This window comes from Daktulosphaira vitifoliae, unplaced genomic scaffold (genome assembly GCF_025091365.1).
Source record: "Daktulosphaira vitifoliae isolate Bord-2020 unplaced genomic scaffold, ASM2509136v1 Scaffold_1, whole genome shotgun sequence".
NCBI lineage: Eukaryota > Metazoa > Arthropoda > Insecta > Hemiptera > Phylloxeridae > Daktulosphaira > Daktulosphaira vitifoliae.
Genome location: NW_026099572.1, coordinates 12,251,475 through 12,271,337, shown reverse-complemented (window position 1 = coordinate 12,271,337; position 19,863 = coordinate 12,251,475). Strand labels below are relative to the sequence as shown.

The window sequence follows — 19,863 nt, the reverse complement described above, 5'->3', positions numbered from 1 at the left end:
TTAAGTAGCTAGCTTAATATATACATTGTCATTTGAAAAATAATGTTGACACACCTATAAGTTATAAGAGATGATTCTAAAATGTAATTAATAGCTGATAAAACAAGAAATATATTTAACTAAAAAAATCAAAAAATTTTTTCAATATCTTATTAGTTTTACAAATAATTAAGTGATTTAAGATAAACTGATCACTCTGTATTCAAGTATTAGTTTTTATTATACATGAGTGAATATATTTAATTCCTCTCAAATCTTGAACTGCATAATTTCTATATCAGTTATTGAAACTTGAGATCAATGATTATCATTGATCATATACGTTTTACTAAAAAGGAATATTTAAAAAATTTTAAATATTAATAAAAAAGAATATACATTTTCACTTTATAAATGAAAATGTATGGGTATAAACATGTTATAGACATACCCCAAAATACACATTTCTGCAAAAGTAGATAGGTCTATTCCATAATTGATCCCTTGCATAATAGCAAGTTTTTGTGTTCATTAAAATTTTTTACAGAAAAATAAATTTTGTCTAGAATTTTACAAAAACAAGAGTCACTTAATATAGAAATTCAAGAATTTTGATATGCTATGGAATAATATTAATCAAAAAATTAAACAAGAATTCAAATTTTAAAATAAAACGTGTACAATTGTAGTATATTTTTTATTAGCTTAATTTTTTTCATTTAGATGTTTAAAATATTCTTCATAACTGATTTCTTGTAAATAGTAATTCAAATTTACACAGTATAGCCATGTTAGACATGATAATTGTGTTCTCTTAAAGAGGTTTTAATTAATTAATTAATTATATGGGCTAAGTACACAAAGGTTATAAAATTAAGATAGTTATAGAAGATTAAAATAAAAGTTCAATAAATGAGGCAACTCACCATACTATATAAGATAAAAATAATATTGACAATTGTATAACATTTATCAAAAATACACTAGTATTAAATATTAAATAAATATTTATAATAATTTTATTACATCACTATAATTTTTAAATTTTAACATTGTAAATTTTCTATTGTTTCATCAATAGTAAACTTAAAATTTAAATTAAAAATAGTTTATGTTTTTTATAAAAAATCAAATAAGACTATTAATAACAGAGTTCAATTGATATTTAGGTTATAAAACTTCATGTAGTAATTTATAAAATCAAAATTTTTTTTATACATTCTAAATAATATTTTTCTGTACTGTATGACATTAATTTTTCAATTTGTAATACACAAGTTTTAAATAAAGAAATTAATACACAAAATTACATTAACAATACAATATCAAAATAGTTTAACTAAATGGCCATGTCTTGTTAAATCTATTGTATCGATTTTCACAATAAATTAAAATGAATGAAATTTGATTGAAATAATAATTAATAAATTTATATAAAAATTATAATCACGAAGTAGATGATGGAGTACTACTAGTATTAAATTTAGGTTGAATAATAGAAGTTTTTCGAGCTGGTACAGTATCTGGTGTTGGTATAGCATCACCAGTGCCAAACCCTAAAACTTGTTGTACAGGACGATTCGGTATTTTACTTCCAGAACCAACTTGTCTTGCCATTTGATAATCACCAGAGTCAAAAAATTTTTGCTAATAAACAAATAATTACATTTATTTATCAAAAAAAAACATTTGAATTTTAATATCAAAAAACATTTATAAATAATAATACTATAGAAACATATACTTTAAAAAGTTCATAATCTGGTATATAAAACAAAAAAAATATGAATGGTACTAGAAAATTGTTTTTAAATTAAATTTAACAGTTTAATTTGAAATCCTACTTGCAATAGTATAAAGTAATTTATTTTATGAAAAAATATTCCATATTGCTAATAAAATTTCTATTTTTATTTTATTATTTATACCATCACATCCCCAAAAGACTGTCTCTAATCATACTGTTTAACTGTAAATACAATAATAATCTCTAACACATTGTTACTTTATTTATTTATTCTAAAAATAATAATAAAATACTAAATACCCCTTTTGCAAGACGTTTTTGTAATAATGCTGAATGACCACTAACAGGAGGCCAATTGGATTTCATTTGATATTGTTTTTTCATAGTTTCTTCCTGAGCTTTTTCAACATCTTTAGGATCCTACATTAAATACTTAATCGTAATGAAAAGTTTTAATTTTTATTAATATTAGTCATGATTACCTTTGGTTTACAGAATTCTACACTTTTATTTTCAGTTTGTGCTTGGTCTGCCATTACTGAACAAAGATAACTAATTTTAATAAATTTAATGATGACTAAACATAACTTTTTTTAAATTAAAAGTATATTTATTATACTTTAAATTATAGGGCTTTATAAGAAAAAAATCCAATTTGAGTAATGAGAATTAATAATAAAATAATTTAACAAAAAAAGTAATTGGTGCTTATCTTTAAATAAGAATATTCTATTTAGTTTAAATGAAAAATAAAAATAAAAATTGGACTCATTTAACTATTATAAAGAGTATTTTAAAAGAAATTGTTCGGTTAGCATTAAAATACTTACCTTGTATATTGTAAAAAAAAAACTAATAATAATATAATTTTTTAATATTTTACACAAATGGAAAATTATTAATATATTTGAAATCTAATATTTTAAATGAAATGTGTGACCTCGGATTTATAAGAATAAACTGTAAAGGGAAATGAATATCAACATTATGATATAATAAATTCTATGTATCTAAAATATATTTGTTAAATAAAAACACTAAATTATCCAAGATTTGACGGAATATACTTATGAAATAATGTAAGTTTTTTATAAGAATTAGAACTAATGGATACTAACTTGATAATTAAATCGTTATATTCAACAATTACACCACTATAATACAAAATGTACAAGATGTATTCACAAATAACAGGTAAACTTGTTCCGATATGGGTAATACAATTTTTAAAAATAAACAGTATCTCCAATTAAATCAGAAAAATATATTAAGATAAATTAAGACATTCATGGTTAGTGAAATGTGTACGCTATGAAGTAAGTTTACTGTTTATCATCCCAATAGGTAGTTTTTGTGCTCGTTTATTTGTGTTTATTTTGTCTCAGAGAGAGCAGCGCTATCAATGAATAATCCGAATCATGACATAACCTCCAATACTTTTAAAATCATGCTAAATGTGTAGCATAGTAATATGAAGACGTGAGAATTAAACGTTGATAGCTACTATGTTATATTATGTATATCATTTTTGAAGTTTTAGAATTTTTTTTTAAATATTTCTATTAAATTTATAGTAAGTATTTTTTATTTACACACAGTACAATTTTATTTATTCAATTTTTCTCAATTGTTTTAAAATTATTTTAGATAACATTTTCAAATTATTAACCGAATTTACTTTTTATTTAAATTACTATCTCTGGATATTTAACAACAAGTCTTATTTATAATGGATCAAAATGTCAGTGAACTGACAAATACTCTCAGAAAATGGGAAGAGGATTTACAAGGACCTGCTTACAATCCTATTCCAACATTAGTCAAGTAATATATTTTCTATTTTTTAAACAATTTTACAATCTATTAAAAATATTATTTCCTGTATCACATTTTTTGTCAAAAATATATAATTCTTAAAAGATAGAAATGATTTTTAATTATATTTTTTCGAAATATATAATTCAAGACAAATATATTTTGATTTTTTTTCAAGGTTGTCTGAAATGATAGAAGCAGAAACAGTTAATTATATTAAAAAAGATCCTGATCCTTTTGATGACCGTCACCCATCACGAGTTGATCCTACTTGTGCACTTGGTCAAATGTTTAAAATTTTGTTTCGCAAAGATAATTTTATGACAATGGTATGAATGTTAACATTTATTCTGAAAAAGCCAATTCACACATATAGATAATGAATTATTTAAAATGTTTATTTCAATTTTAGCTTTCATATTTACTTAATACTAATGATTTATATTTCTTTTTGTAGCTAGTGAATGATTATTTAAAAGAAAATTTTTGGCCACGGCGACCTAAAGATAATAGGGATTTAAATATTGTAGCATGTAGACTGATGAATAACATTTTGCCAGGATTAGAAACTACTGTTGTTTTTGAAACTGTAAGTAAAAAAATTAATCTATTACATGACTACTAATAATTTCTAATTTGAGTTAGGCAAAAATGATATAGAAAGTTTTATGAGGTAATGTCAACATCTAAAAATTTTACAGGAAGTTTTTGAATTTAACAATAACAAAATTATTTGAATATTCAAACAGTATTTATAATTCTAAAGTTATAAATTTTTTTAACCAACACTTAATATGTCATTTATGTATAAATATTAGTACACAAATAGATTAAAATTGATTTTTATATATTGTAGCCTACAAATGAATTACTTATCAAAAGACTTTTTTCTTGGGCAGAACAAAGTGCAGAACCTTTACAAACGTATGCTACTGGTTTATTAGCTTCAGCTATGGAAATACAAGAAATAGCTGCTAGCTTCAGGTATTATTTTCTGAATTAATTTTTTTAATAAGAATTCTTCTTGTAATATATTCTATTATTTTATTTATTTTTTATAGAGAATCAAATAATAAACTAGTACCTATTATGTTAGACCGTCTTCAATCATTATATTCTCAATTTTATGAAGAAAATGAAATGAATGAAAATACAAAACCATTTGCTCATTTAAACAATGATTCATCTAAATGTGATAATACTGTCATTAAACAATCACCTAGGAAAAAAGGTTATTACTTTTGTGTAACAATTTTATAGTTAATAAATAATATATTTTTTATAGTATTATATTATTATTTAATGTTTTTCACTATATTTTTCAACTGAAACATACAATAAAAATCAATTTTAAGTTATTGATTTATCAAATGTAATTGCCTAAATACTTGATAGTGCCCAATATATTTAATTTAAATAAATTTAAGCAAATTTTTAAATAAAATTTGTTTTTTTTTTTAATTTTGTTTTTAGTGCGATATAAATCAACTAGTAATCTAAACATGGAGTTATTAGATGGAATAATTAGTGATTCAAATCAATATTCTAAGAATATTTCAGATGATACATCCATAGAATATAGTATGTTACTTTTGTTAATATGTTTTTTTTAACATAAATAACTTATTTAATATAAAAAAAAATATTATCACTTATAAGAAACATTACATGTTTAATTAAAAACTTTCTTTTATTAAATTTATAATAAATTATAATAATTTTTAAGAAGAAAATAGTATGTGTGGGGATAGTAACTCATCTTGGATTACAGAACCATATGCTAGTAATTGGATACAAATTTATCCACCAACATTAATTACCAAACAAGTTTTCATTCTCAAATATTTGACTCCAACAGGTGAATATCAAGAGGTATGTCTTATACAAGTGTGATTACTTTTAATGTGTTAATGCTATAATTAATTTCTATTATCTTATAGTTTTTAAGTCATGCATTTGAAAAAAATGCTTTGACGCTAGTTATGAAACTCATAAATACAGCTGACAGACAAAATGGTTATTTGACTTTTGAGGCACTAAAATATTTAGCTGCTCTTCTTTGTCATAAAAAATTTGCTACAGAATTTGTTAACCTTCAAGGATTACAGGTATAATCACTTAAATTATATGCTCCAATTATTTCTTATCAAGTCTCAATTGTATTTTTTTTTAGAAATTACTTCAAATTCCTAGACCCAGTATCCCAGCTACTGGTGTTTCTATTTGCTTTTATTATTTATCATACTGTGAAGATGCTATGGAAAGAATATGCCTATTACCTGAACATATACTTGTTGATCTTGTAAAGTAAGACATTTTATTTTATTTATGTTTCAGAAATAAATCTAAAATATTATTTCATGGTAAAATACAAGTATTTGCTGGTATGAACATTGATTGAATAAATTTTTAGATATGCTTTATGGATGTTAGAATGTTCACATGATTCAAGCCGATGTCATGCTACAATGTTTTTTAGTTATAGCTTTCAATTTAGAGTTATTCTAGAAATATTTGATAGCCAAGATGGATTACGAAAACTTATTAATGTGGTATGTTTAAAAGAATAAATTTCAATATAACAGGTGTCAGGTTAATTGTAAATAGAAATTTGAAAAGTGGCTTAAAAGTTATAAAAATTGTATTTATAAAAGTTAAATTGTTTTCATGATTATCATGATTAATAATGAGAGAATCATATATATATATATAAATTCATAAAATTCCTCTAATTTTTTATCGAGCTATAAATTGGAAAAAACAAAACATAATATTGAATTAAAACAAAGCCTTATATTATCCATAATGTATTATTAAATGTTATAAAATTAAACATAATCTTTTTACCTATAGGTAAGCATGTTACCAATTCTTTCTGCCGAAGAACCAGCATTTAGCTCATTGACTGAAGATGCTGAATGCTCAGCCAGACAAATTATTCGTCATGTATGTGTTGCTCTGAAGAGATACTTTGAAGCTCATCTTCATATAAAAGCACAACAAATACGTAGAGCTAAAATGAGAGATTCAGGATTATTAAATTCATCTACGGTTGTCCATCATACAGCAATTCCTGGTTATAAAGTAATTAGAATAAATTTAATTTGTACATCAATAAAACAAAAAAATATTCTTTTAGTCCAATAAAAAATCATCTGGTGAAATTCAAGAAGAAATTGAATTATTGTCTAATACTGTATCTATGAAAAGTCATTGGACCCCTGTAGATAATTTGATGAAATTAGGTGGCATAAATATACTATTACAAGTTATTAATATGTCACATGATTGGAGTTTTACTGGCAGGCATGAGTAAAATATTTTTATCTATTTTTTTTTATTATTATTATTGATTGAATATAAATTAAATCCTAATTTATAAATATTGCAGGTTTGAAATGGTTAAAAGTGCTCTTGAAGTTATAAATATTTGTGCAGTGTTACCAAAAGTCCAATTAGCACTGTGTGAACCAGCCCCCAAGATTCCAGGAGAAAATTCTCAAGTTGATATAAATATGACTGAAGATTCTCAAGCTGAGAATGAAGAAGTTGGTTTAAATATTATTTTAAAAGCAGCTGAAGGAGATCCTTCAGATGCTGATGTACAGAAAGCTGCACTTTCAGTTATTATTACATGTGCATGTGCTCCAATACACAGGGTAGGTTTTGACATCAATTAACCATATTGCAAGTATAATTTTAATTTTTTTAGGATGGGGGTACAATTGCATATTACTCAACTCATGGATCAGCCAAAAAAAAAACGCCTAAAACCAATGACGATATAGTGATAGAAAAGGTTTGGGATTGTATTAGAAATAATAATGGCATTATGGTAAATATATCTATTATAATTTATTTAAGTAAAGATTTATTTTCTATAATTGAGTGATATTGTAGTTAAAGTAATAAGCTTAAATTGTCATTTATTGGACCTATGTCACAGATCACATTATTTGATAATGAAAAAATTGTTAAATAATTTTTTTAAATCCATAGAATTTAAAAGAAATGAATGATATTTGAATTTTATAATTTATAGTCTTTTTATCTATTTCTGTTAATTGTAGGTATTGCTGACATTAATGACTATCAAAACACCAATTTATGAGGTTGATGCAATTAGAGGCTTAGCGAGTCGTGCTTTAGCTGGATTAGCACGTAGTGAGTCAGTTCGCCAAATAATCAGCAAGCTACCATTATTTAATAGTGGTCAATTGCAAAGTATATTATAAAATATTATTTTCTTTATTTTTTTGCTGAAATTATAACATCAAAAAATTATTAATTTTAGATCTTATGAAAAATCCAGTACTTCAGGATAGGCGACAAGAACATGTGACATTTCAGAAATATGCTCTTGAATTAATGGAGTTAGTTTCGGGAAAGAGTAAGACAAATGGAGCGGAAATAGAAGCATCTTTAGCAAATATAAATAGGGTGAGTCAATTGCAAAATTTTTTTTTTAATGAAAATAACTGTTATTAAAAAATTAGGCAAATATTGTTGCTCAAACGAAAATTCATTTTAATGAACATCAACTGCTTCACCTTATGTATCAACATCTTATGTCCAAAGGATTAACCAAGACTGCTGAATCTCTAGTCCAAGAAGCTAATATCAATATAGAAGAAAAAAAATCAAGTACATTATTGGAACCATTTAAATATATTGCACAATGTCGAGTAAGTTAGCTTCAAAAGCACATATTGTTTAGATTACTTATACTTATAGAACCCCATTTAGATATGTTATGTCCTTTGGCAAATATTTAATATTAATATGATAAGAAAATTTGCACTGAGACCACTCATCAAATTAGGCTCTATTTACTATATAATGAATTTTTATAGGAACAATGTTAGTACAATGTTTTTTTTTTATAGAAAAAAAAAACCATCATGATTTCAAAATTCAGTTTTATCAATATAAATTTTCTATGCTGTTAAATTCTGTAAAATAATTTTTCTATATTTTAATTAATTTAATTTTTGATTATTAGAGTCGATCAATTGGTGCGCTCTCTCCAATTAATCCTAGACATAATCATAACCAAAAATCTGATTTAGCTAATCCTTCAAGTGGTCCTCTGGGTGCTGGTTTTAGTGTTCGAGGTGTGAATTCATCTTCACCTATACGTTTAAATGTTAATAGGTAAACTGTATATATATATACATATATATATATATATTTTTTTTTTTGTATCATTATATATTATGATCTCAATCAAATTTTTTATCTTAATTGAAGACGCTTAGATTCTCGAACCAAAACAGAAACCGAACCTGAATTTGAATCGCCAATGTCAAAATCAATTCATAAAAAAATAGATCAAGATATTATTCCTCCTTCTGATAATAATATGACAGTTAGTCTAGAATCAATTATTACTGAGTACTTGACTAATCAACATGCATCATGTAAACATCCAATGGTAACATGTCCTCAATTTAATTTATTTGTGTAAGTTTTATAACTTTTTTTTAATTTATAGAACAGATTTAACTAAAATTATTTTATACATTTATAACAAAAATATTTATATTTTATTTTACGTTAAAATATATTTAGACCACATAAGTGTCCAGATCCCAAACCCAGGAATTTAATGTGTACAAATTTTGCAATGCGATTTTCTAAAAACATTCATTCCAGAAAATTAGATCAAAGATTAATACATAGTCGATTTTGTCCTACTCGAATGTTCCGTATTGATGATGATGAAGGATATTTTACTTGTTGTGAATTTTTGGTAATTTGTATATATTTAAATAAATCTTTGAAAAATTTTAACTTCTTCATTTTTTATTCATATCAGACACAAAAAAGACTTGCAGTTGGAACTTATAATGGAGAAATAAAAGTTTATAATTTGTTTACTGGACAAGAAGAATTAACATTTACTGCACATGATTCCTATATTGTTAATTTAGAAAGAAGTAATGATGAGAGACTATTACTATCATCAGCTTCATGGAGACCTCCTCTAACCACCTTATGGTCTATTGACAATCAATCAATTACACTTAAGTAAACCATATTCTTCATATTAAATATTTAACATACTTGAATATTTTTTTTCTTTTTAGATATTCATTAGATGATGAGGAGTACTGTACTTTTAGTAACTATTATCAAAATAAAATTCTTGGTACTAAAGGAGAAATAGCATCGGTATATTATATATATTAACAAATAATTATAACATATTTATTACTTAAAAATTTATTTTAGATATATGATGTTGAAACAAGTAAAAAACTGATAACATTAAATCCCAAACATTCTAACCAATATAGTAGAAATAGAGCAGCATTTGATTCGACAAATGAACTTGTGCTCTCTGATGGTGTACTGTGGGATGCAACTTCTGGTAAAGAAATTCATAAATTTGACAAGTTAAATCAAAATGTTAGTGGTATTTTCCATCCAAATGGATTAGAGGTAAAAATGTTTAATAAAACTGTTGTCTTGAAAATTTTTTTTTATATCATAAAAATGTATTCAAATTTTTATAATATAATAAAGAGGTGAAGAAAGAAAGAAACATCAACTATTTTCAGGCTAATTAGTGTAAGCAATTTTTTCATTCACATTTTATTTTTCCTATAAACATGAAAATAACTTATGGATACTTTAAACCAAAGAAGTCTGAACATTTTTGGTACAATGTCACTTACATCAATTAGCCTGCAAACAATCAATATGATAAATCAAGTTACTTTTGATATAATTATCATTTTGTTAAAAAAAAAATTTAAGTAAATATTATCTTCTTAGACTACATTTAAAGTATATTTTTATTATTGATCACAATAAAAAGAAAAGAATTAATTTTTTTAGTTATTTTTTAAAGAATTTACGAAATGATAATTGGATCAAAAATGATTGGATTGGAATTATACCTTGGTGACTCATCTTGTATATGTTAAATCAATGATTAACAATATAAAGTAAAACAATTTTAACTTATAAAGTAGGCTAATAATCTATGTCTAAGCCTTATTGGTAGATAAAACTAATCAAATAAAACAAACTTTCATTTAATTAAAATGATTGAAAGTTTTTATAAAGAGGTATTATTAGTTATATATATTTTTTTTTCTTTTAGAAAAAATTTTTCTTCAAGGTAGAAAGTATATTAAATTTTGTAATTTTTTTTATACTATTTCTTGCATATTTTAATTTATAGATTATTTCCAATACTGAAGTTTGGGATATGCGTACATTTCAGTTATTACGCACTGTATCAAGTCTTGATCAATGTAATGTTACTTTCTCTAAAACCGGAGAAGGAATGTATGTTTATGTTATTGATCAAGAAGTTGATGATGATTCATCTTATCAAACATCATTCAAAACTCTTGACCCTTATGATTATACTAATATTGGTAACTAAATATATATTATTATTAAGAACTCTTTATAAATAATTAACTATTAAAACATTAATTTTTTTATTTTAACAGCTACTGTTGATGTTAAAAAGTATATTTATCATATGGCTTGTAATAAATATGATACTCAAATAGCTATTGTAGAAAACCAAGGTATATATGAAAACATTGATGAATCGATTGTACGCATTTATGATGTTGGAAGATCAAGAGCAGAAGATGAAACTGTAAGTTCACTTTTTTATTTAATAAAATTAAATATTACGAAATTTGTTTAACTTTATTTTAGATGGAAGAAGAAGATGAAGATGAAGTTGAAAGTGAAGGTTCCGGATCTGATGATGAAAATATGTCTTGTAAGTATTGTCTTAAGATAATTAAAATTAGAGTAACTGTTGCCATATAATATATAAATAAAATATCTAGATATTTTTAATTTTGATATGTTTATGTTATCCTTTTCTAATTCTATGGATTGAGCTAGCTAATTTACATTGAATAAAGCAAAGAGTATAGAAATATATTTAAATTTAAAACAAAACTTAAGCTGACTACCTATTTAAATTGTCAAAATCAAATGCTTGTTCACATTATCTATGATTTATACCTAATAATATTATACTGCTTATATAACAGATCTCTAAAGAAAAATTGGAAATTCTTGCAAAAAAAATTAAATTTTATATTCTGTAATTTAAAAATTGTTCTATATGTTCTAAATGTTGTAATTTAAACTTTTAAAAAATATACATGAAAATTAAGTAATTTTTTTTTTTTTTTTTTAAAACAGTATTTCCTTCATTACTAGAAGATTTATTAGATGATCGCGGCGAAGACGAAGATGATGATGAAGATGACGACAGAGGTGATCAAGGATCCATTAATAGTAGTATTAGCAGTTCTAGTTCAAATGATTCGAGAACGACTCCTTCTAGTAATTCTAGCTATGATGTTAATTCAGATGGAGATGATTAATAGTAAAATTCAAATTTTGAGTATGTCAATATTACTGTTTTCAGTTTTAATGAACAAATTGTTTTATAAACAGTAATAATTTTGTATTTTACCTACCACTCTAATTGTTTTTCTGTTACAAAATTGTCAGAAACATTCAGTGATATAATGCCTATTGTTTTTTATACCTAACAAATTGTTATTTTTATGATAATGTGGCAATGTAAGAATTAATATAAATGTATATTTACAGATCCAGTAATTTTTGTGATATTGTAAATTCAAAACTAAGCATATACATTCAGTGTAAATGTACATAAATAGAACACTTCTCTAGTCTTTAAATACATTAAATATAAAATTAAAATTGTATTCAAATCAAAATATCAAGATAATTTGTAAGACTTTATAACCCTTAAATGTATGGTCAATTAAACTATGATATTGAATTTTTCTATCAACCTTATGCTTAATGGATTCTAAAATAAATTAAAAAATCATGAAAGTCTAAGATGGATTATTTCCAAGTTTTTATAATGCTTACCACTATTTTGTAGATTCAATTTCTACATTATTCTTTTTCATGTTTTCTAATTTATTCTGACCATTTCTATTAATCCCTAATAATCAAGTTAAACAAAATTTATAATTATGAAATACATAAATAATACATATTTTTTAAGGTTAAACAATAAATAATTTAAAAGAAAATTTATCTTTTGTTAACCAGGATATCAAATTTTTATAGGCTAATTAGAAGTGTAGTAGTAAGCATAACAATTATGTTAAAAATAAATGTATTATATTTTTTACTAAAAATATAAATGATTTATGAATACTGCAAGTCAACTAACTCTGAATATTTTTGATAAAATTTTGCTTACGCCAATTAGTGTGTAAACAGTCAATATATTTGTAATTTTATGATGCACTACAGCTTCATATTTAAATTTAATACAAATACGAGCTGTACTTACTAGCAATATTTACCACCCATTCAATGTATTAAAATCTTGTAACTCAGTAAGTACTTATCTTAAAGTTATTATCATTCCATTAACGTTATTGTAAGGAAAGTGACTATTTTAAATAAAAAAAATTATATATTTCTTATTTAAGACAAATAAATCTATAGAACTAATAGGTAAAAATTAAAATATAAAAATTACGTTATTTATTTTTAAAACATTTATAAAAAGACACATTCAATTTTAAATACTTATATATACTTTTTAGAACAAAACAATATAATACATAGATTTCTCTTCTAAAATAAGACTGAAATGGTTTATTTTCAAGATGTTATACACTAAAATTTTTTTTATCATTTTCATGAACATTTTTTATAAAAAGGTAAATCATTATTTTCTGGATCCGTTTTCTTTAATGATGCATCATGATTTAATATCGAGGAATCGCTTTTATGTAATTTAGTTTCTTCTTTTGTATTCCTACAAGACTGGTTTATACTACTCCTTGAAATTTTTCTTTTCAAATTAATTGATCCAGTTGCTTCTCCAGTCACATGACTTACATTAGCTACAACTGCTTCTTCTGAATTATTTTCTTCAACTATTTGAGAAACTTGTTGTTGTAACTCTTCAGCTAATTGATGTTGTACAGCTTGATCTATACCAGATTCTTCAGCTTTATCACGCATATCCATTATTTGTGCCCAAGTTACATATTCCAAATCTTGTATTAATAAATCTGGTTCATCATCATCTTCATCTTCAGACTCATTCTCGAATTCTACATTTTCCCCATTAGCATTTTGTTGTTTTTGTTGTTGTTTTACATCAAATAAAACTTCTGTAGCAAGATCTCCATCAGCAGATAGTAATTTGACAACATCATTTTTAATTGGAGATCTTCCTGAAGTTAAGCAACACAAGAATGCTCGCAAATCATTCATCACTGTTGGTCGAAACTTTTTACTTTTATCTAATTCATATTTCAATTTTAATACAGCAGGAACAACATAATCTATAATAACCATTTTATATGTCTCCATAACTAGCTGCTTTTTGGCAAGATCAGCTACTTTTTCAAGTGTACCAGGATCATCATCATTACCACTATCACGAGGTCTTCCAGAAGTTAATGCCATCTCTTTTGCTTTTAAAATCCAAAATGCATCCTTTAAAACTTGAGTAGCTCGTTCTTTATCATCTTCAGAATTAAATTCATTTACGTTAGTCTCACGAGCTGCCTCTTCTAATATATTTTTACAAATTTTAACCATAAGCTTAAGTTTAGAATCATCCAACATATGGGTTAACATAAATCTATAAACACAATGACGAGAAGCTTTTTTTGACTCTCCTTCCATTGAAAAAAATGCTCTTAGTTCAGGGCTTGTAAAACAATCTTCAAGACCACCAGCTCGTTCTCCAGTGTAACCATTAAAATGAAAAATTACTTCAATTAGCTTTCTCTCCATGATATCTTTATTTTTAATAAGTAGGTAGTTGACAATAAATGAGGAAGTTTCTTGGCGTACTTGCCAGTCTGGATCTTCAAGCATACAAAGTAATGCAAAAAAAGCAACATCTCTTAATTTAATATAATCTTCAAGTATAAGTCCTGTAAGAAGTTTAAGAGCAACACGTTTTACTGGTATACTATCAGCTTTTAAACAGACACACATTTCTGGTATAGCTTGCTCTACTAATGTTGTACATCTCAAGCATAAGTCTGATAAAGCTGTTAGTGCATTGATTTTGATTGATGGATGACATGCAGTTTTTAAGATTAATCCAAACTCAACTATCGCTTCTTTAGCAAATCGTTCATCAACAATACTTAATTTACCAATAGTTAAAACAATAATTGCTTTAAATGCGGGAGAAATAGAATTTTCAGTATTTCTTAAAAAGGCTAGAAGATATTGTTGTAATTTACGATTAATTTTCAAATATTGTGCTAGACCAATATCACCAAGAGTACACATATATCGTATAAAAATTTCTTCATTGTCTACATGTGTGGAAGATTCTAGAAAATTACAAATTTTTTTGAACAGATCATTCATAAATTTTTCTAAATTCTCAGGTTTGTCCATAAGTAAGACTGTAAGAATATCAAGTGATTTAGATATTAAACGTGTTGGCACGAGAAAATTAAATAATAATTTTTCAAATTTATTTAAAAGATTATTCCTTGTATCTTTATCCAACCGTTTATGGTTTAATGACATTATATCTAAGGTCATTTGAGCATCAGTTAACAAACAGTTTAATTCAGCAGGATCTGCATTATTGAAAAACCAGTTTTCAGATTGAACTTCAAAGTAACGCACAACAGGATTCATGTTTGTAATGGTCAACTGATGGGATATTAGCTGTAATAAATACAAACAATGTATAGTCCATTCGTGATTTGGAGAACCTACATAAGACATAATAGTTTTAACATTATAATCTGTCAATAACCCATTCATTTTCCATTTTTCACTTAAGCACAACATATATTTGCCAACTTTTTCATTCATAGCATAATCTACAATTTTCCAAGGTAAATTATCTAATGGATTTTGACTATCAATTACTTTAGCTGAATAGGGTTTAATATTTTGCAAAATAACTTTATCCATACATTCAACAGCTAAATCTTGAATTTTTTTATCTCGATCTCCCACTAAATGAATTAATCCTTTGAACCAATGTTTAAGTACATTTTCATTTTCTGGATAAGCTAATATTAAGTCAGTTAACCCCGTAACAACTACCTTTCTTATAGTCATTGAACAATCAGAACAACTATCAAGCAATAATGATAAATAGAATTTTTCCATAAATTTTTTATTAATAAGAAATAAATTACACAGAAGTGTCAAACTCAAACGTCGGATATGTGCTCTTTCATCACGAGCATGAACATTTAACACCCATAGCAATATTTTTGCTCCTGGATAAATAGTAGAATTTTTAATATTATTAGAATCAAAATCCTCCATATTATTTTTAAGATAATAATAAAACTCATGAAAATCTCTTTTACAAAACGATGTTTGATCTAAATTTTCAACATTATGATAGGGATCAACAAGCACCTTTTTGATTAGATTGGTTTGATGAGTAGAAGCAGTAGGTGGACCAGCAGTCATTGTGGCTATTAATGAAAATGCTTTAGCCCTTACTGTCAATAAAGGATCTTGAAATCTAGATAAAATAACAGCTAAAATAAATTCATGTTTTGTAGCAGGCATTAAATGTTTTAGATCTGGATCTTCAGATTCAGTTTCTTCAGGTTCAGATAACAGTTTAAACAATGTTTCCAGTGCAACAGCTCGTACTTTAGCATCCACATCATAAGCCAAACATAGTAAATAATATTTCATTTTAATACGTACATTACTAGAACATATTCTCCATACTTCTAATATAATTTGAGATTGCCTAGGTTTTAGTTCACTACGATCTGGTCCACGATGTAACAAATGTTGTAATAATATTTCTAGAATAGGCTCAAATAATGTCCCCAATTTTTTTGTTATTTTTTTAATAAATGATAAGTGATGATCACGTATAGCATTAAATTGCTTAGTTGTCAATTGCATTTCTCTTTGTTCATCAACTAATAGTCCTGGTAAAATGAGATGCATCATTTGTTTACCAACATTAATAGTAGAACCACAATTGTCATTAAACATAGAAATCAAAACTGTATATGCATTAAAAGCTAATGTACCATAACTTAAATCATTTGTTGGTACATGTTCAAATATACTTCCAGTGGTTCTTTCCAAACGTGTGACATCTACCATAATATCTATAACTGAACTCAAAGAAGTTACTTCATCAAAAAACTGGAAACGTTTAACCATAATTTCTAAATCTTTTACAATAGCTAAAATATTGGTCATCAAATCTAATTTTTCATCTTCTTGTAATTCAGAAGATTCTGAATTCTCATTGGTTGATATACGACCATAACCATGAAACATAGCAATACAAGTACGAATCAATTCAGAACTTTTGGTCAATAAGCATATATGATAAAACCCAATATTTTTACTCCCTTTGAAACAAGATGCTAAAAAAAATAATCGTGAAGCTAGTAAAGCATTTTTTCTGTAAGAAGGCTCTTTTAATTCCTTTATGCCATTTTGAATATAACAATTCAACAAACAACTTAAAGATTTTGGATGAATTTCTTCTTCGATAAACCTATCCCATAATACATGCTTTGATGGTTCTTGTAAAAATGAAGAACTTAATAATTCACAAGCATCAGTCATAATGGCTGGAAAATCAATGTCGGGCATGACAACCATTTCATAAGAATCGGGGAATTGGTAATAATTATAGTTACTACTTAAAACTTGTTCCACATATTCTTGAGGAAAAACCGATAACTGAAGTCGAGTTAAAATATCAACAACATCACTTGCATCTATCAATTCACTTGAAGCTGAAAAATGTACAAACAATGTGTGAATATTTATCAAAATTAATTTCTTCTTCTTCTTTTTCCTTGCCTTAATCCCAACTATTTGGGGTCGGCTACCCTTATTCTTAACTTCCACTTGACACGATATCCCACATCAGCTGTCTTCATATCGCATTCAATAACATCCCTCCATCTCTTCTTTGGTCTTCCTCTACCACTTTTTCCTTCAACATTCATTTCTATAACTGTTTTTACAGCTTCTGATTCTTCTCCCCTCATAACATGACCAAACCATCTAAGTCTATTTTCTCTTATCTTGTACACGATTGACGCTACACCTATACTTCCTCTTATATGTTTGTTCATCATTCAATCTTCCCTAGTCACCCCACTCATCCATCTAAGCATTCTCATCTCTGCTACACTCATTCTCTGCTCTACTTTCTTATCAACCACCCAATACTCTGAACCATACATCATAGCTGGCCTTATTACAGTCTTGTAGAATTTACTTTTCAGCCTCATTGAAATTCTTTTATCGCATAAGACACCAGACGCTTCTCTCTACTTCAACCACCCGCACTTAATCCTGTGTCTTACATCCTCGTCAAAAGCTTTAGATATCTTACATTTAACATTTTGTTTTAAAAATGATAATTATACATACATAATTGTATTAACAAAATAAATTTGAAAAAAAAACTTTTTATTCAGTAAGCATGAAACTGGAAAATTTCTAACATTACACTGAAATTATAATCTCATAATTATACAGAACAAAAATATATGGACACTTTTCTAATAGTCTTAATAATAAAAAATACCAACTCTTAACTATTCTTCAGTAATTATCAAAAATTTAATCCTAACTAACATGGAAACTACATTTTAAATAATACTAAAGCACAAAAAATTCTTAAAAATTTGTTTAGAATTTTAGAAGATATATCTAATTTATATACAGAATGTCTCACCATGATTTACTGATTTAACTATATAAACTAATAAATCAGAGTGGGACACCCATTATAGTTTAATATAAAGTAATTCAGATGGACAATTATATAAATACTAGCTGTTAGTCTAAAATAATATATTAACTTACTGAATATTGATGAATTCATTTTTATTAACTTAAAATTTTTAACTTTTGTTTAATTGTTCACTAATTAAACAAAATTTATAGTATGATTTTTTTTTAATTAAATAAATTTGGAAATCTTATTGTTTAAATTATCTCATATTACTGTTTTCAAAATAATAGTTGTAAGGCAAGTCACAGAATAATATGTTCATAGTTTATGATAACAGAAATTTTATTATGAATAGAGAATAAATGGCGGGAAAAGTATAATATCGATTAAGTTATTATTTTTATAGGATTTTATGTGTATAAGCAATAACGTTATCTCATTGTGTAATAGAACAAGTAAAAAGCCATTTGGAAAAATTACTTAGCGTGATCGGATTTTCAAAATTGTTTTTTTCAACGAAAATACTTTGTCACCGCGAAAATTATTGGCAAAGGTCGGAACATTTTTGACGCTCGACTGCGACCGTTTACGAAAAAAACGTTCGCAACGTTTTACGACTTAAGGTTTGAAATTTTTACCAGATCCGCCTAATGACATTTCTGAGATATCATAAATCCACGCGCATTGACTCATTTCTGCGCATATGTTTATTGTGACCCTTAATTTATAAAATATGAATTTAATATTAATAAATGTTATTGTTGTCATATATGAATTGATTGTTATAGCTATCTTTTTTTTTTTTTTGATAATATGTTTGTTATTTTTATATATTATGTTTAGTTTATTAAAAGTATGCTTACTTTTATTAAGAAGATACTTTCTGTCGATTTCTTTTAATTATGTTTATAATACAAATTTGTTGATATATTTAATCGTGTTTATTGTTATATATATATTTTGTTTGAACTGTTGCTTAATAATTAGTTTACTGTTGAATTGTATTTTTTTTTATCCACGCAGAGTTTATATTAGGATACTATTTTAAATTTGCGCATAGCACTATATTTTGTATATATTTGCAAGGAATGTTATATATAAATTTCAGGACGGTTATAAGTATATAAGTTTGTACATTCATTATCATAACAGTACAGTATTAATAATCCAATTTATTTCATATATGATGTATGAGTTTATCGTAAAAATTGGGATCCCCCATCTATGAAAACTATTCTGTCCAACGTCAATTCAGTTACCAATATTTTTATCAAAATTAAATATTTTACATAGTCCCTGGTAAATAACCTGTCGATTTTTTTGTAATTATTCTATAATATAAATACAATTATTATAACTAGAATATTAATAACTTGTATGTATTTAAGGGGGATAAGGGCGATTGCCCCCCTTGAACTAACGTTATCAATATTTTTATATGCAACTTCTAATAAGAACCTAATGACCTTTTTGTTGATAATCACTTTAATTTAGCAAAAAACATTCTATAGAATGTTTCACAAAGTAAAAAAATATTATATACTCTCCTAAAATAATTTCTGAATATGCCTAAGGGGAATACTACATTAACAAACGTCAACCT

General features: G+C 25.5%; 3 protein-coding genes across 8 annotated transcripts; 1 reads left to right on the top strand and 2 right to left on the bottom strand.

Annotated features, from left to right (window-relative positions):
• Positions 1 to 907: 907 nt before the first annotated feature.
• On the bottom strand, positions 908 to 3,037 carry LOC126896637 (cAMP-regulated phosphoprotein 19-B). Of its 3 annotated transcripts, none has more exons than XM_050669579.1 (4): positions 2,845 to 3,037; positions 2,209 to 2,278; positions 2,027 to 2,146; positions 908 to 1,626 (listed from the first exon to the last, which is right to left on the bottom strand). In XM_050669579.1, the coding sequence occupies exons 2-4, from the start codon at positions 2,260 to 2,262 to the stop codon at positions 1,426 to 1,428; spliced, it is 375 nt and encodes a 124-aa protein (XP_050525536.1). In that variant the 5' UTR covers positions 2,263 to 2,278; positions 2,845 to 3,037; the 3' UTR covers positions 908 to 1,425. The 3 variants fall into 3 exon arrangements, with proteins under 3 accessions (XP_050525536.1, XP_050525535.1, XP_050525537.1); XM_050669578.1 differs by having other exon boundaries at positions 2,209 to 2,264; XM_050669580.1 differs by lacking the exon at positions 2,845 to 3,037 and adding an exon at positions 2,557 to 2,693 and having other exon boundaries at positions 2,209 to 2,264.
• A 142-nt stretch (positions 3,038 to 3,179) lies between these two features.
• LOC126896635 (protein mahjong) lies at positions 3,180 to 12,351 on the top strand. 4 transcript variants are annotated; one of them, XM_050669574.1, is made up of 29 exons: positions 3,180 to 3,299; positions 3,374 to 3,550; positions 3,720 to 3,870; positions 3,999 to 4,130; positions 4,398 to 4,525; positions 4,603 to 4,772; positions 5,015 to 5,122; positions 5,268 to 5,413; positions 5,482 to 5,649; positions 5,715 to 5,848; positions 5,955 to 6,093; positions 6,395 to 6,625; positions 6,681 to 6,853; positions 6,933 to 7,200; positions 7,254 to 7,376; positions 7,612 to 7,765; positions 7,836 to 7,981; positions 8,038 to 8,226; positions 8,544 to 8,695; positions 8,792 to 9,004; positions 9,113 to 9,293; positions 9,360 to 9,571; positions 9,631 to 9,715; positions 9,776 to 9,985; positions 10,734 to 10,932; positions 11,011 to 11,165; positions 11,228 to 11,294; positions 11,729 to 11,933; positions 12,146 to 12,351. In XM_050669574.1, the coding sequence occupies exons 2-28, from the start codon at positions 3,456 to 3,458 to the stop codon at positions 11,911 to 11,913; spliced, it is 4,314 nt and encodes a 1,437-aa protein (XP_050525531.1). In that variant the 5' UTR covers positions 3,180 to 3,299; positions 3,374 to 3,455; the 3' UTR covers positions 11,914 to 11,933; positions 12,146 to 12,351. The 4 variants fall into 4 exon arrangements, with proteins under 4 accessions (XP_050525531.1, XP_050525532.1, XP_050525533.1 ...); XM_050669575.1 differs by lacking the exon at positions 12,146 to 12,351 and having other exon boundaries at positions 5,271 to 5,413; positions 11,729 to 11,992; XM_050669576.1 differs by lacking the exon at positions 12,146 to 12,351 and having other exon boundaries at positions 6,681 to 6,847; positions 11,729 to 11,992.
• Positions 12,352 to 13,064: 713 nt separating this feature from the next.
• Positions 13,065 to 19,287, bottom strand: LOC126896636 (condensin-2 complex subunit D3-like). Its single transcript, XM_050669577.1, has 3 exons — positions 19,124 to 19,287; positions 18,392 to 18,978; positions 13,065 to 17,307 (listed from the first exon to the last, which is right to left on the bottom strand). The coding sequence occupies exons 2-3, from the start codon at positions 18,408 to 18,410 to the stop codon at positions 13,223 to 13,225; spliced, it is 4,104 nt and encodes a 1,367-aa protein (XP_050525534.1). The 5' UTR covers positions 18,411 to 18,978; positions 19,124 to 19,287; the 3' UTR covers positions 13,065 to 13,222.
• Positions 19,288 to 19,863: the final 576 nt, after the last annotated feature.

What these genes read in the sequence shown, in the direction of transcription:
- LOC126896637 (XM_050669579.1), bottom strand. Translation starts at nt 2,262, where the DNA reads ATGGCAGACCAAGCACAAACTGAAAATAAAAGTGTAGAATTCTGTAAA. An exon ending in TAGAATTCTGTAAACCAAAG is followed by an intron (nt 2,147 to 2,208) that starts GTAATCATGACT and finishes TATTTAATGTAG; the next exon opens with GATCCTAAAGATGTTGAAAA. An exon ending in AAAAACGTCTTGCAAAAGGG is followed by an intron (nt 1,627 to 2,026) that starts GTATTTAGTATT and finishes TTTGTTTATTAG; the next exon opens with CAAAAATTTTTTGACTCTGG.
- LOC126896635 (XM_050669574.1), top strand. Translation starts at nt 3,456, where the DNA reads ATGGATCAAAATGTCAGTGAACTGACAAATACTCTCAGAAAATGGGAA. An exon ending in CAACAGGTGAATATCAAGAG is followed by an intron (nt 5,414 to 5,481) that starts GTATGTCTTATA and finishes ATTATCTTATAG; the next exon opens with TTTTTAAGTCATGCATTTGA. An exon ending in TAATAGTGGTCAATTGCAAA is followed by an intron (nt 7,766 to 7,835) that starts GTATATTATAAA and finishes TATTAATTTTAG; the next exon opens with ATCTTATGAAAAATCCAGTA.